Here is a 14,796-nt window from a genome sequence, read left to right on the forward strand (position 1 = left end):
GTGGTACGTCTGTGTTCAGGAGCATCAGTGTGTCGTCCTCTGTGCTCTCTCAGGTCTGGAGGGTTTAAGGGGTTTGGATGGTTGGGGGATTTATGGGGTGTTTCTGAGGGGTTTGGATGATTTGAGGGGTTTGGGGAGTTTGGATGGATTTGAAGGCTTTTGAGAGGTTTGGATCATTTCAAGGTTTTGGAGCGTTGTAATGTTTGGAGGGTTTGGATATTTTCATGGTTTGAGGGTTTGGCAAGTTTAGATGGTTTAGGGTTTTGGAGAGGTTTGAGGGTTTGAGTAGTTTGAAGATGTGTATACCTTAAGGGTTTGGAGAGTTTGAAGGATTTGTATGGTTTTAGGGTTTGGAGGGTTTCAGGGTTTGGATCATTTTTGGAAGTTTGGAGGGTTTAAGGTTTGTGCAAGTTTAGAACCCTTTGGAGGGTTTGTATGGTTTGGAGGTTTTGGAGGGTTTTAGGGTTTAGAGGCTTTATAGGGTTTGGATGGTTTGATAGTTTGAAGGGTTTGGGGAGTTTGGATGGTTTTGAGGGGTTTGAGGGGTTTGGATCATTTCAAGGCTGTTGTAATGTTTGGAGGGTTTGGATCGTTTCATGGTTTGGCAAGTTTAGATGGTTTCAGGTGTTGTATTGTTTGGAGAGTTTGGAAGGTTGGAGGGTTTCATGGGTTTGGATCATTTATAGGGTTTGAGGGTTTGGATGGTTTTGGAGAGTCTGTAGGGTTTGGAGTGTTTAGAGGGTTTAGTTAGGTCGGTTTGAGGGTTTGTATATTTTGAATGGTTTGATGGTTTTAATTGTTCAGATGGTTTGAGGGCTTAAGGGTTTAGAAGGTTTGAGGGTTTGATTGATTGAAGGGTTTGAGGGTTTAGATGGTTTGGCGGGTTTGATTGACTCTGCTGGTTTTATGTGATTCTGGTTCGGCCTCTTAATTCCTCGTTACTGATTATGAGGAAGAACCTGTACAATTACAGTACGTGGAACAGTGGTGCTAAAATCCCAGACTGGCTCCTCGTGCTGAGAGAGAAATTGGTTCGGGTGGTTGGATCCTGGAACATGGGTGACACTGTCCAAGAAAGAAGCCTTGAGGTGATGAGTACATGTGGAGAACCACCAAATAATTAGTTTGAGTTTTAATTTTATTCTCAGAAAATAGACTGGACTGATGGATCCTAGATTAGATTGTGGCTTTGTTCGAAGTGCAGCAGGTGTGTTGGTCCTGATGATCTGAGCTCAGATCTTCAGCGCTGGTCCACCGCGGCGTGTGTAACGTCTGTAACTCTATCTGATCTCTTTTGTTCCCGGCGTGTTTGTTTTGATATTCGGTCACGTGACCGTGAACCCGCCGGTGCTTTTTTCCGGCCTGGTTTGGCGGTGCGGTGTGGAAGCATCTGGACGCTCAATGTGGAAGCAATTAGCTGGAATCTTTGCTAACATAATAAGGGGGTGATTAAGTCTCCATGTACAGAGCATGTGGGTCGCTGCTTTGTTGTGTTGGGGGTTTAATCTGGACTGGGTTCATTTCTTTTCTGGGGTGAGTGGTTTTTCTCTATGGGTTAGATCTGGGTTAGGTCCTGTGTTCATTACCTGAATTGACTTCTTTCCCTTACTGGGTCGAGTTCCTCTCCTTTCTGGGTTTATTATTTTTCTTTTTAAGTTTTTTGTAGGTTGCATTTTTCTCTTACTGGGTTGAGTTCCTTTCATTCTTGGGTTAAGTACTTTTTCTTTTTGGTTTGATGTGTTGCAGTTGCTGACCACTTCTTTTCACCTGCCTCTGACAGAGAGCAGAATAGCATCTCTTACCTTTTTGGGTGGTTTATTTGCTTTCTAGGTTGAGTTATTTTTTATTCTGGGTTGAGTATATTTTCATTTTGTTTTTGTTTTTTTCTGGATCGAGTTCCTCTCGTTTCTGGGGTGAGTACTTTTTTTTTTTCTGGTTCAGGTTCCGTTTCTGGGTTGAGTTTAACCTGACATTAAAATAATAAATAAACAAATATCTGTGTTTGGTTTCCCTCTCTTTTCTGGGTTATATTCAGTACTGGGTTAAGTTCCTTTTGTTTGGGTTGAGTATTTTTTTCTTTCTGGTTCGAGCTCAGTTCTATTCTAGGTTGAGTTCCTTGCGTCGTTGGGTTAAGTACTTTTTCTTTTATGTTCAAGTTACTTTTCTTGGTAGGTTGAGTTCTTTACCTTTTTTGGGTTGCCTTTCTCTTTTACTGGGTTGAGTAAAATTTTTTTTTGGGCCGGGTTCCTCTCTTGGTTGGTTATTTTTTTTTGCTTTCTGGTTTTAGTTTCTTTACTTTCTGGGTTGAGTATAATTTGTTTTTACGTTTGAATACTTTTAATACTTGCATTTTTTCTCCTTTCTTGGCTTAGTTAGTTTTCTTTCTGGGTTGAGTTTCTCTCGTATTTGGGTTGAGTATTTTTATCCAGTCCTTTTGGACAGAGTCCCTCTCTTTTCAGAGCTGGCTTCTTTTTATTTCTGAGTTGAGTTCCTCTCGTGTCTGGGTTGAGTACTTTTTGTTTCGTGTTCAAGTTTGTTTTCCTTCTTGAAAGTTGAGTTTTTTAACATTTTGGTTTGCTTTTCTCTCCTTACTGGGTTGAGTTTTTATCTTTCCGAGTTGGATCACTCACTTTCTGGTGTGATCAGTCTTCCTTTTGGATTGAGACCCTCTCTTTTAAGATCTTGCTTCTTTTTCTTTCTGGGTTGAGTACTTTTTCTTTTGTGTTCAAGTTATTTTTATTTCTGAGTTGGGTTGTTTAACTTGTTGGTTTCTCTCATTACTGGGTTGAGTTTTTATGTTTCTGGGCCGAGTTCCTCTTGTGTCTGGGTTGAGTATTTTTATCTTTGCGAGTTCCTGGTGTTTCTGAGTCTCTTTTCAGATCTGGCTTCTTGTTTTATTTCTGGGTTGAGTTATTTCGAGTGTTGAGACCGTCCCTCTCTCTTTTTTCCCCCCGTTTGTGGTTGGGATCCTCCTTATTTTTGGGTTGGGTCCCTTTCCTGTCAGGGTTCGGTGGCTGCCAGCGTGCCCGCTGCATTTTATTTGCGTTTTCTTCCCCCCACCGGTCTGTAATGCACTGGAAGCTCTGGTTCCCATCAGAGTCTGTAACGCGACCACAACAAAGACGTCACGTGGTGCCGCCGAGGGGAGCGGGCGAGGAGCGTTCTGGTTCCACAGCTGGATGGGACTGGACGTGCAGAAACTCCTCGCGGACGGCTGACTTTCATTACAATCGTGGTATTTGGGTCACGTTTGTTAGCGTTGTCACATTTTTCTCATTTAAGACCGAGAGAGAGAGAACAGAGAGAGAGCTGAGGGAGAACAGAGAGAGAGCTGAGAGAGAACAGAGAGAGAGCTGAGAGAGAACAGAGAGAGCTGAGAGCTTCACGTCAGGCTGAACCGCTCTGTCACTGTTTATGCTTCGTAACGTTCGGACAGTCGCGCCGGACGTTCTGATTATTAGAGGATGACGAGGATCCTAACAGACCCGCCGCGACTGCGAGATTTAACGTGACGACTGTTTTACAAACACAGAAATTCTTTTTATGCATTTGATGCATCTTTTATAGATTAGCGACGTTTAAAGTGCCCCAGAACGTTGATTTAAACTAGCAAAACGTTTGTATAACATTTATTTATGTAGCGGAACTTCTCCGGTCAGTTCAGAGCGCTTTATTCAACGATGTCCTTATTTTTATGGATGCAGAGTCAATCAACAAGCTTGGGTGGCACCGTGGTCTAACATGCTCGTCACCGGCTGCGTCACCGGCTGCGTCTAAGGGTGGGGCGGTCGAACGAGCTCCTCATTAGAGCTAAAACTGCTTAATTCAGCTTCTACTGGCTGCACGAGAGGCGTTCGATTCATGACTCCGTCTCTGGCAGGTGAAAAGAAGAGGTTCACGACACAAACTCACTCACTTTCTTAACTGCTTATCCAATTAGGGCCGCGGGGGGAATGCTGGAGCCTATATCAGCTCTTCAATGGGCACAAGGCACACCATGGACGGGGCGCCAGGGCAGACACACACACACACACCCATTCACCTGTAGGGCAATTCAGTGTCTCCAATTAACCTGACTGCACGTCTTTGGACTGTGGGAGGAAACCCACACAGACACGGGGAGAACATGCAAACTCAGCACAGATCGAACCCAGGACCTTCTTTCTATGAGGCGACAGTGCTACCCACCGAGCCACCGTGCTGCCCTGTCCCTGACACTTCTGTCTAAATTTACGTTAACACTGCATGGCCAAAAGTATGCGGATAATCTGTATATAATATATATATAATCTGTATATAATATATATATAATCTGTATATAATATATATATAATCTGTATATAATATATATATATTGTATATAATCTGTTATAATATATCGACTATATGCTATATGTGGTAACAGTTTGGGGAAGGCTTTTTCCGGTTTCAGCGTGGCTGTGAGGTCCATAAAGACGTAGTTTTGATACGTTTGGTGACACCATTAAACACCGTACTGGTGCTTTAATACTGTAGTGTTTATTCTGGTGGATTTCTCGGACCTAAAGCTCCTCTATCCGCAGCTTCACGGTGTTAAAGCGTTTCTGAACCCTTTAAACCCGTAAATAAAAGCTTTATTCATCTGTAAACGTTATTCTGAACGTTTTAAAACGACGTGTTTATGAAAGAACTCCTCTGGTCCTAAACCAGCAGCACTTTGAACCCTGGTGGCCCCCGTTTGGTTTTTAACTCCCTACTCATCATCTCCAGAGCTTCTTATCTCGCTCCTCGTGTTCCTGCTTCCCCTGAGTAACGGTGCCTCCCGACCACATCAAGCTACGCCGCTACTAATTACTAGCCTTCCCTCCGCTGGGCTTATTTCGGTCCGGCCCGGCTCGTGAGCTTTTCCGTCAGAGAGGTTAGCCACAGAGGCAACATGGAGAGCGCAGAACCCTCACGGTTCCTCTTCCTCCTCGTGTTCCTCCTCGTGTTCCTCTGGCTTCCTCTCGGGTGGTGCAGGGTGTCCTAAACGTTCAGATTGAGGTTTGGGCCGAGAAACAGATGATTACAGCGGAGGACGTGCGGTCGAACCCTGGAACCGCTGCTGGACTTTCCCGGGCCTCGAGTGGTTCCCATATAACGTTTATTTATGTAGCGGAACTTCTCATACAGGTCAGTTCAGAGTGCTTCACATAAAGATGTCCATATTTTTGTAGCCGCTTGGCTGGCACAGTGGTCCAACACGCTAGCCCGTCACCGGCTTGGTCTGAGGGTGGGGTGGTCGAACGGGTTCCTTGCTGCTGATGAAATTGCTCAAATGCGGCCTCTGCCGGCTGTTTGGCGTGTCCGCACAAGAGACGTTTGATTTATGATGCTAGTGCGTGATCCGTATGCGTTACGGCTCTCTGTCAGACTCAGTCACTAACAGGTAAAAAGAAGCGGTTGGCGACTGCGCGCCCACGGAGGTTAGCGCTTTCAGCTAGATCACTGGCTGTTCAAATAAGTTGAGGTATGCATGCTTAGGGTCACATTACGTGAAATTGTTTTTTTCAGAAAATATTTGTGATTCTTTATTGGTCAGCGAATCTGATCCATTAATGGCAAATAAATTATGTGATTTTAATGACATTTTTGACTTTCTCATGTGTCTTTGCTTCGTGAATGATGTGGTGTCAATCTTAATGTTTAATTGGTCCCCTCGCTCAGTAAGAAGGCTGGTTAGAGAGCAGAAATTGATTGTTGGAATTAAGTGTGTGAAGTTATTTTTAGCTACGTTGAAAGAAAAAACGATGACTTCTGTTAACATCTCGAGCTCCGCTATCGGCCTGTCGGGCGTCTACACAGGCATCGCCTGTGTCCGAGGGTGGGAGGGTCGAAGGGATTCCTCATAACTGCTGCAATTATGACCTCTGCTGGCTGATGGAAGGTACTGCACACAGACGGGGGATAATGGAGATCCGTGTGTGACTCTCCATGCTCTATACAGATCTCCGTATGAACCCGTCTGGTGCAGGTGAAGAGAAGTGGTCGGTGCCGCACATGTGTCGGAAGGGGTGTGTGTTATTCACGACACTCCTCGTTCAGAGGGAGGTCTGCAGGAGTAGAGGTGAAATATAATCTGGGAATCGTACGACTATGTAAATGCTACAAGTTCACATTTAGTAGAAATCGGCCCCTGTATGAGATTTGTAGACGGTTGGAAGCTTCACCTCGACTGTTTTACATGCCTGCGGTGTCGGCGGTTGTCAGGTGTGACTGGCAGCTCAATAGGAGGAGGTGATGCAGTGTGACGGACTGACGACTGTAATCACAGCTCGGTGTAACGAGAGGATGAAACTCCCTCATCTGACCTTTTATATTTTGGGCTCAGGCGGGGTGGAGCGTAACCCTACACCATTATTAACGTCTCTGTTAAAGCGTTCAGCAATAAAACGCTCGACGTGTCGGCGGTATAACGAGAATCTGATAATAAAAGCACGTCAGGTTTAATCCTGCGCTTCAAATAACGTCTGATAACCGGGCGTGAAATAAACGATTATTTAAATACTGATATAAATGTCAGAGAGACTGAAGAAGTTAAAGCGTATATAATACTATAGAGTACACCGATCAGTCATAACAATAAAACCACCTCCTTGTTCATTTTATCAGCTCCACTTACCATATAGAAGCACTTTGTAGTTCTACAATTACTGACTGTAGTCCATCTGTTTCTCTACATGCTTTGTTACCCCCTTTCACCCTGTTCTTCAATGGTCAGGACCCCCACAGGACCACCACAGAGCAGGTATTATTTAGGTGGTGGATGATTCTCAGCACTTCAGTGACACTGACATGGTGGTGGTGTGTTAGTGTGTGTTGTGCTGGTATGAGTGGATCAGGCACAGCAGCGCTGCTGGAGTTTTTAAACATCTCACTGTCACGGCTGGACTGAGAATAGTCCACCAACCAAAAACACCCAGCCTACTGGGGGCAGCGTCCTGTGACCACTGATGAAGGTCTAGAAGATGAGCGACTCAAACAGCAGCAATAGATGAGCGATCGTCTCTGACTTTACATCTACAAGGTGGACCGACTAGGTAGGAGTGTCTAATAGAGTGGACAGTGAGTGGACACGGTGTTTAAAAACTCCAGCAGCGCTGCTGTGTCTGATCCACTCACAACACAACACACACTAACACACCAGCACCATGTCAGTGTCACTGCAGTGCTGAGAATCATCCACCACCTAAATAATACCTGCTCTGTGGTGGTCCTGTGGGGGTCCTGACCATTGAAGAACAGCGTGAAAGGGGGTAACAAAGCATGCAGAGAAACAGATGGACTACAGTCAGTAATTGTAGAACTACAAAGTGCTTCTATATGGTAAGTGGAGCTGATAAAATGAACAAGAAGGTGGTTTTAATGTTATGACTGATCGGTGTGTATATATATTATGTACAGATGAAACACTTGATGTTTGTTTGGACGGTGGATGAGGTCTCTCATTTCTCTGTCAGGATTTCGGTGGAGCTCACAGGGTGGTCATGCAGACGGAGGCAGCACGCTCACATCAACCTCCTAGTTTAGTTTCCGCACTGAGCCCGGGGTCACAGTCGTGATCCTCATTCGTCTCGATCTTATTTTTAGCAGATTTATTCCTCCTCTGTAATTACTGCACACACACCCCCCACCGCTGTGATGTGATGCGTACTGCCGCGACACACGACCCTGCCTCGACTAGCGCGCTAACAGAGCTACGAGAAGTTGAAATCCAGTTACGCGGACGAAATGATTACCCTCAGCGAAGCTTAGCTTGTAATTAAATCTCATTCGTACAACCGCCGCTGTTCAGATGAACGACAAACAGCCAAACGTTAGCGTATTTAGCAAAAGCATCTCGCTAACTAATGCTTTATTCTGTCATGATTAAATCTAATAGTGTAAAAATACACATCTATACATAACCTATACATAAAATGTTGTTGTTTGACTAAAATAAATAAGTTTTTATTATGAAATCTGAACATTTGTGTGTGATATCTGAACGTCTCCGTTTCCCTTGGTCTCAGAATGCTACACGGTGAACGGCGAGGACTACAGGGGGCGTCAGAACGTGACAAGTCCGTACGGAGGGAAACCCTGCCTGTTCTGGAATGAGACCTTCCAGCATCCCTACAACACCATCAAATATCCCAGCGGAGAGGGAGGACTGGGCTCGCACAACTTCTGCAGGTCAGAATCGTTTATTACACCAGCGTTACAGCTCAGGCGTTCGGTTAAATCTCCCCGTGTTTATGAGGTTTAGTCCCCGTTCACAACAGGGCAGAGTGAGAGGAAATACAGAGGGGCCCGAAATATGTGTATAAACTTTAATAATGGTTTAATAATGGTTATAACTTTAATAATGGTTATAATATAATCTGTAATATAATATAATAATAATCTGTACTGTCTTATATAATCTGAATTACATTATGGTGGCAATATGTAGGAGATAGATAGACAGACAGACAGACAGACAGACAGACAGACAGATAGATAGACAGATAGGTAGAGAGACAGGTAGACAAATGGAGAGATGGATGAATAGATATTGATTTGTAAATAGATGGACAGACATACACAGACAGACAGACAAATGGATGGATGGATGAACAGACAGACAGATAGATAGACAGACAGAAAGACAGACATAAATAGACAGACAGACAGAGTTAAATGGATAGATAGATTGATAGACAGACAGATAGATAAAAAGACAGACAGACATAAATAGACAGACAGACAGACAGAAATAGACAGACAGACAGACAGACAGACAGACAGACAGATAGATAGACAGACATAAATAGAGAGGCAGATAGATAGACAGACAGACGGATGGATGGACGGATAAACAGACTGATGCAGATTGATAGACAGACAGACACAGTTAGATAAAGAAACAGATAGACGGATTGATAGACAGACAAATAAATAGGCAGACAGGCAGATGGATAAAGATATAGATAGACAGATTAATAGAAAGATAGACAGACAGATCTGGTCTCAAAACCACAAGGACGTTTGGGAACACGTGGAACTCTGGGAATATAACAGATATGTAATTGTAGTTAATATAGAGGAACAGAGTTAATGTGGAACCCTGGATACAAACCAGATGCTCCCAAAACATCAGGACCAACATCTAACCTACTGTCATAACCGTCCCGACCCACGAAAGGTCTCATCAAGTCCCGTGGTGTCTGTACGATGCACGTCAGATTGTTCTATAGTTCCCAGAACTATGTTCTATAAATATAAAAACTCGGGATGAACCCGAGATATTTCATGTTCTGTCCGGTCAGCTTCATTTATTTGTTAATACACATCCTGTCCTGCGTTTCAGGCCTGCAGCACATTCTAAAATAAGTTGGGACGGGGGAAATGTAGGGCGAGTAATGAGGTATAAAGAAAACTAAATAATGATGTGATGTCAACAGGTGATTGTGATCATGATTCAGTACAAAAATTTTCCTCAAAGAAAGATCAGAAGTAAAATGTGCGTATTTCTCCCTCTACGGTGCATAATATCATTAAACAATTCAATCACTCGTACTGTGTCCGTATAGTTCAGTACGGATGAGCAGGACTTAACGAGGTGGAACGAAGAGTAAAAGCTAAAAATAAAAAACCAAATCAGGCGAACGGGAGCGTCGAGGCTTCACTCTTTACATGCTGGTGTTTTTCTCCTCCAGCGTGACGTCCATGTTGTTCTCCTATGTAAAGCTCCTCATTTCACATTTAAACCTCGCGTACGGAGGAGGAGGAGGAGGAGGATCACGTTTCTCTCGTTTCTCTCGTTTCTCTCGCTCCCTCTCGGCCCCGGGGACGTTCCGGTCTTGCCCGGTCGGTCGGTCGGTCGGTCGGTCGGTCGGACGGGCGTCGTGTCGGAGGGTGGATTCACACACGGCGGGTGAAACCCGAATCCTGCACGCAAAGCGCCTCTAATGAGGAAAATCCGGCAGCCGGAGTCGTCACGCATCATCACACGTAAACAAATCAGCGGAACACGAGAGGAAACCGTACTGTAACTGCAGGGATTCTCAGCTCTGTATGCTGGGCGTGGGGGAACGTTTAGAACCGGAGAACTCCTCAACGTGCTTTCACACAAAGAGAAATCAGGACCTTAGTACCTGACGTCACAAACCGTCTTTTAACTACATGGGCACAGATTCCCACAGGCACAGTCTGAAATCTTATAGAACGCTTTACCAGAGCCGTAGATTGAGGCTGTTAGGGCTGCAAAGATGCTCAGGCGTCATGTAAACACTCATTGCTAACAGATTTATAATATCAGTTACAGAAGACAGATGCTTCCGACTGTGTAGCAGCAGTTTGGGGAAGGTCCTTTCCTGTTCTAGCATAACTGTGCACACAGACAGGATCGTAAACTCCTCAGCTCCTGACCTCAGCTTCACTCAACGTCTTTGGGATGAATTGGAGCACAGACTGTGAGCCGAGGCTTCTCATCCAGCGTCAGTGCCTGAACTCATAAATGCTCTTTTAATGGCATGAACACGTTCCTGTTGACTGTTCCCCATGACTGTTCCTCACGACTGTTCCTGTCGACTGTTCTTGATTACTGTTCTTGCTGACTTCTTGTTGACTGTTTCTGCTGTTTCTGCTGACTGTTCCTCATGACTGTTTCTCATGACTGTTCCTCACGATTGTTCCTGTCGACTGTTCCTGCCGACTGTTCCTGTCAACTGTTCTTGCTGACTTCTTGTCGACTGTTCCTGTTGACTGTTCCTGTCGACTGTTCCCGCTGACTCTTCCTGCCGACTTTTCCTGTCGACGGTTTCTGATGACTGTTCCTGTCTACTGTTCCTCATGACTGTTTCTCACGACTGTTCCTCACGATTGTTCCTGTCGACTGTTCCTGCCGACTGTTGCTGTCGACTGTTCTTGCTGACTTTCCTGTCAACTGTTTTTGCCGACAGTTTCTGCTGACTGTTCCTCATGATTGTTTCTGTCGACTGACCCCAATGCAGTTATTCTCCCACAACACACACACACACACACACACACACACATGTTGGAGCAGGTCTCTTCCTGAGTGTGTTTAAGTGCAGTAAAGGTCAGGTGGTGATCATCTTCCTGCTCTTACCCTGTAATCACCGGCCTGAGGGGCACACACACACACACACACACACACACACACAGAGGCCTCGTCCCAAACTAGACCCTGCACACCTTTGATCAACAGTGTGTGTATGTGTGTGTGTGTGTGTGTGTGTGTGTAGTCCGAGGCAGAGAGCTTTCATGTTTGACCGTAAGAGCAGAATAAATGCTGGCGGGGTTAAAGGGGACGATGAAATTACCCTCCACTTCAAAGCCGTATGAGGAGAGAGCGCTTTAAAGGTGGGCGCCGGCCTCAGGACAGGACAGAGTAACGTTCTCCAAAAATCAGGAGACCATCAGAGGAGACCGAGGGCGTGTCCACACCCACATTTTTTAAAAGATAGTTTTACACCATTTGTTTCCTAAAGTGTCCAAAACCAAGATGAGCCTGGACGTAATCACAGTCGACAGGAACAATTGTGAGGAACAGTCATGAGGAACAATTGTGTTCTTACTTTTGCCGACTGTTCCTACCGACTGTTCCTGCTAACTGTTTTTGTTGACTGTTCTTGTAAACTGTTTTTGCCAATGTTTCTGTTGACTGTTCCTGCTGACTGTTCCTGCTGACTGTTCTTACTGACTGTTCCTGCTGACTGTTCTGGTAAACTGTTTTTGCCAATGTTCCTGCTGACTGTTCCTGCTGACTGTTCTTTCTGACTGTTCCTGCTGACTGTTCTTTCTGACTGTTCCTGCTGTTCCTGCTGACTGTTCTTTCTGACTGTTCCTGCTGATTGTTCCTGCTGACTGTTCTTTCTGACTGTTCCTGCTGACTGTTCTTGTAAACTGTTTTTGCCAATGTTTCTGTTGACTGTTCCTGCTGACTGTTCCTGCTGACTGTTCCTGCTGACTGTTCTTTCTGACTGTTCCTGCTGACTGTTCTTTCTGACTGTTCCTGCTGACTGTTCTTGTAAACTGTTTTTGCCAATGTTTCTGTTGACTGTTCCTGCTGACTGTTCTTACTGACTGTTCCTGCTGACTGTTCTTTCTGACTGTTCCTGCTGACTGTTCTTACTGACTGTTCCTGCTGGCTGTTCTTTCTGACTGTTCCTGCTGACTGTTCTTTTTGACTGTTCCTGCTGACTGTTCTTGTATACTGTTTTTGCCAATGTTTCTGTTGACTGTTCCTGCTGACTGTTTTTACTGACTGTTCCTGCTGATTGTTCCTGCTGACTGTTCCTGCTGACTGTTCTTACTGACTGTTCCTGCTGACTGTTCTTACTGACTGTTCCTGCTGATTGTTTCTGTCGACTGTTTCTGTTGAATGTTTTTGTCTTTGTCGACTGTTTTTGTCAACTGTTCCTGCTGTTTTTGCTGACTGTTCCTACTGACTGTACCTGTTGATTGTTCCTACTTACTGTTCTTGTCAACTCTTTTTGCTGACTGTTTCTGTTGACTGTTCCTGCTGACTGTTCTTACTGACTCTTCCTGCTGACTCTTACTTCTGACTGTTCCTGCCAACTGTTCGTCGTCTGTTTTTGCTGACTGTTCCTGATGACTGTTCCTGGACTCTTCCTGTCAGCTGTTTCTGTTGGCTGTTGAACCGTCGTCATTGGAGACATGCGAAGAGCTTAGGGATGAATCGGAACGTCCGGTTTTGTTTAACGTCAGTGTGCACAGACGTGCACAAATTCCCACACGCACACTACACTTTACTCAGATGTCCACATACTTCTGGTCACGTTTGTAGTTAGCGTCCCCGGGTTGGTACGGTTTTGCATGTTTTCCTAAACCTGGCGAGAGAACCGCGCCCGCTCTCGGGTTGGATTCACCTGAGCAGGTGCGCACGTGGCGGGGCGCTTCATTCAAACCAGCATGTAAAGCAGCTCCGCTAAGCCTGGAGTCAAATCAGCCTCCCGGCCCAAAATCTAAATAAATCACAAACCTTACAGCCGCGTTCCCACGGAAACCCAAAAACACCCCCCACACACCCAAAGGATTAAAGTAAAGCGCCGCAGGAGGAGCGAGGAGGTGTATCCGGCTCCCGGCGCAGGTTCCAGTTCCACCTGAACAAAACAACCGCGAACCGCGAGGAGCCGAAAGCTTTATTCATCCTGTCAGGGGAAGAAAAGAGGCGCAGGCGTCCCTCAGGATCCCCCTCACAATACCTGAAACCGGATCGCCGGGGCCCCGGGCTCCTGAACCGCCTGTTGTTCACGTGAAAGACGCTCCGGCGTAATAACCCGCTCATAATAATCCTCCATTCAGCTAATAAACACTCGCCGATTCACCGAGCCGAGGCGATTTACAGGACACACCTTTAGCTTCGGGCTAACACACACACACACACACACAAGATAAACACACACACACAGAGAGGTAAACACACACACACAAGATAAACACACACACACAGACAAGATAAACACACACACACAAGATAAAAACACACACATGATAAACACACACAAGATAAACACACACACACAAGATAAAAACACACACATGATAAACACACACAAGATAAACACACACACACAAGATAAAAACACACACATGATAAACACACACAAGATAATCACACACACACATGATAAAAACACACACAAGATAAAAACACACACATGATAAACACACACACAAGATAAACACACACACATGATAAACACACACAAGATAAACACACACACACACACAAGATAAACACACACAGACAAGATAAACACACACACACAGACAAGATAAACACACACACACAAGATAAAAACACACACATGATAAACACACACAAGATAAACACACACACACACAAGATAAAAACACACACATGATAAACACACACACACACAAGATAAAAACACACACATGATAAACACACACAGACAAGATAAACACACACACACACAAGATAAAAACACACACATGATAAACACACACACATGATAAACACACACACACACAAGATAAAAACACACACAAGATAAAAACACACACATGATAAACACACACACACAAGATAAAAACACACACAAGATAAACACACACACACACACAAGATAAACACACACACACAAGATAAACACACACACAAGATAAACACACACCCAGAGAAAAGTTTTTGGACGCCGGTCACAGAGTGCTGGTGCTAGACCGACCTGCCTGTAGTCCAGAACTGTCTCAGGTCGATTCGGCTTTGAAACCACGACGCACTATGAAGCTCAAATGGTGACGACGAGGCTTTGGAGGAAGGTCGTAAATCGGTGGCTCACACTCGTGTCCCAAAATTTTTGGTACGTGTTGTTCCCTTAAAAAGTCAAATGTAAGTGACATGTTCAGTTTAAATGACTGCTTAGTGTTTTCATTAGCATTTCACGTTCATTCCCAACGTTTTTTTGGAATGGATCTTGGTGAGCTCCGGGGGGCAGAACGTCCTGGCTGATGGAGCACATTCTGGGTGAAGGGGTGAGGGAGGGATTTGGGGTGATAAAGGGAGCGCACGGTGGCTGGTTTGGAACAAAGTCGCTCAGAGCCGGAGCGTCGGCTTTTATCCGCAGGGCTTTCGGGTCTGATTGACGGCTCGTACCGTGGGTTCGTTGTGTTTTGGTGTGTCTCTGTGACGGGTGAAGTGGACGATCTTGTTCTTTCTGGTTTGTAGGAATCCGGACGGGGACGTTCGGCCCTGGTGCTACATCGCCGATCAGGAGGACGGGACGTACTGGAAGTTCTGCGAGATTC

General features: G+C 45.1%; 1 protein-coding gene across 1 annotated transcript in view; it reads left to right on the forward strand.

Moving 5' to 3' along the window:
• Positions 1–14,796, forward strand: part of kremen1 (kringle containing transmembrane protein 1) — a 47,224-nt gene that overhangs the window by 19,430 nt on the left and 12,998 nt on the right. Inside the window, exons 4-5 of the mRNA XM_063018281.1 lie at positions 8,031–8,193; positions 14,717–14,796. The exon at positions 14,717–14,796 is cut by the window's right edge and continues 12 nt beyond it. Coding sequence (XP_062874351.1) covers positions 8,031–8,193; positions 14,717–14,796 — 243 coding nt within the window. The remainder of the gene's footprint in view (positions 1–8,030; positions 8,194–14,716) is intronic.

This window comes from Trichomycterus rosablanca, chromosome 21 (assembly GCF_030014385.1).
Source record: "Trichomycterus rosablanca isolate fTriRos1 chromosome 21, fTriRos1.hap1, whole genome shotgun sequence".
In the NCBI taxonomy this organism is placed as follows: Eukaryota; Metazoa; Chordata; class Actinopteri; order Siluriformes; family Trichomycteridae; genus Trichomycterus; species Trichomycterus rosablanca.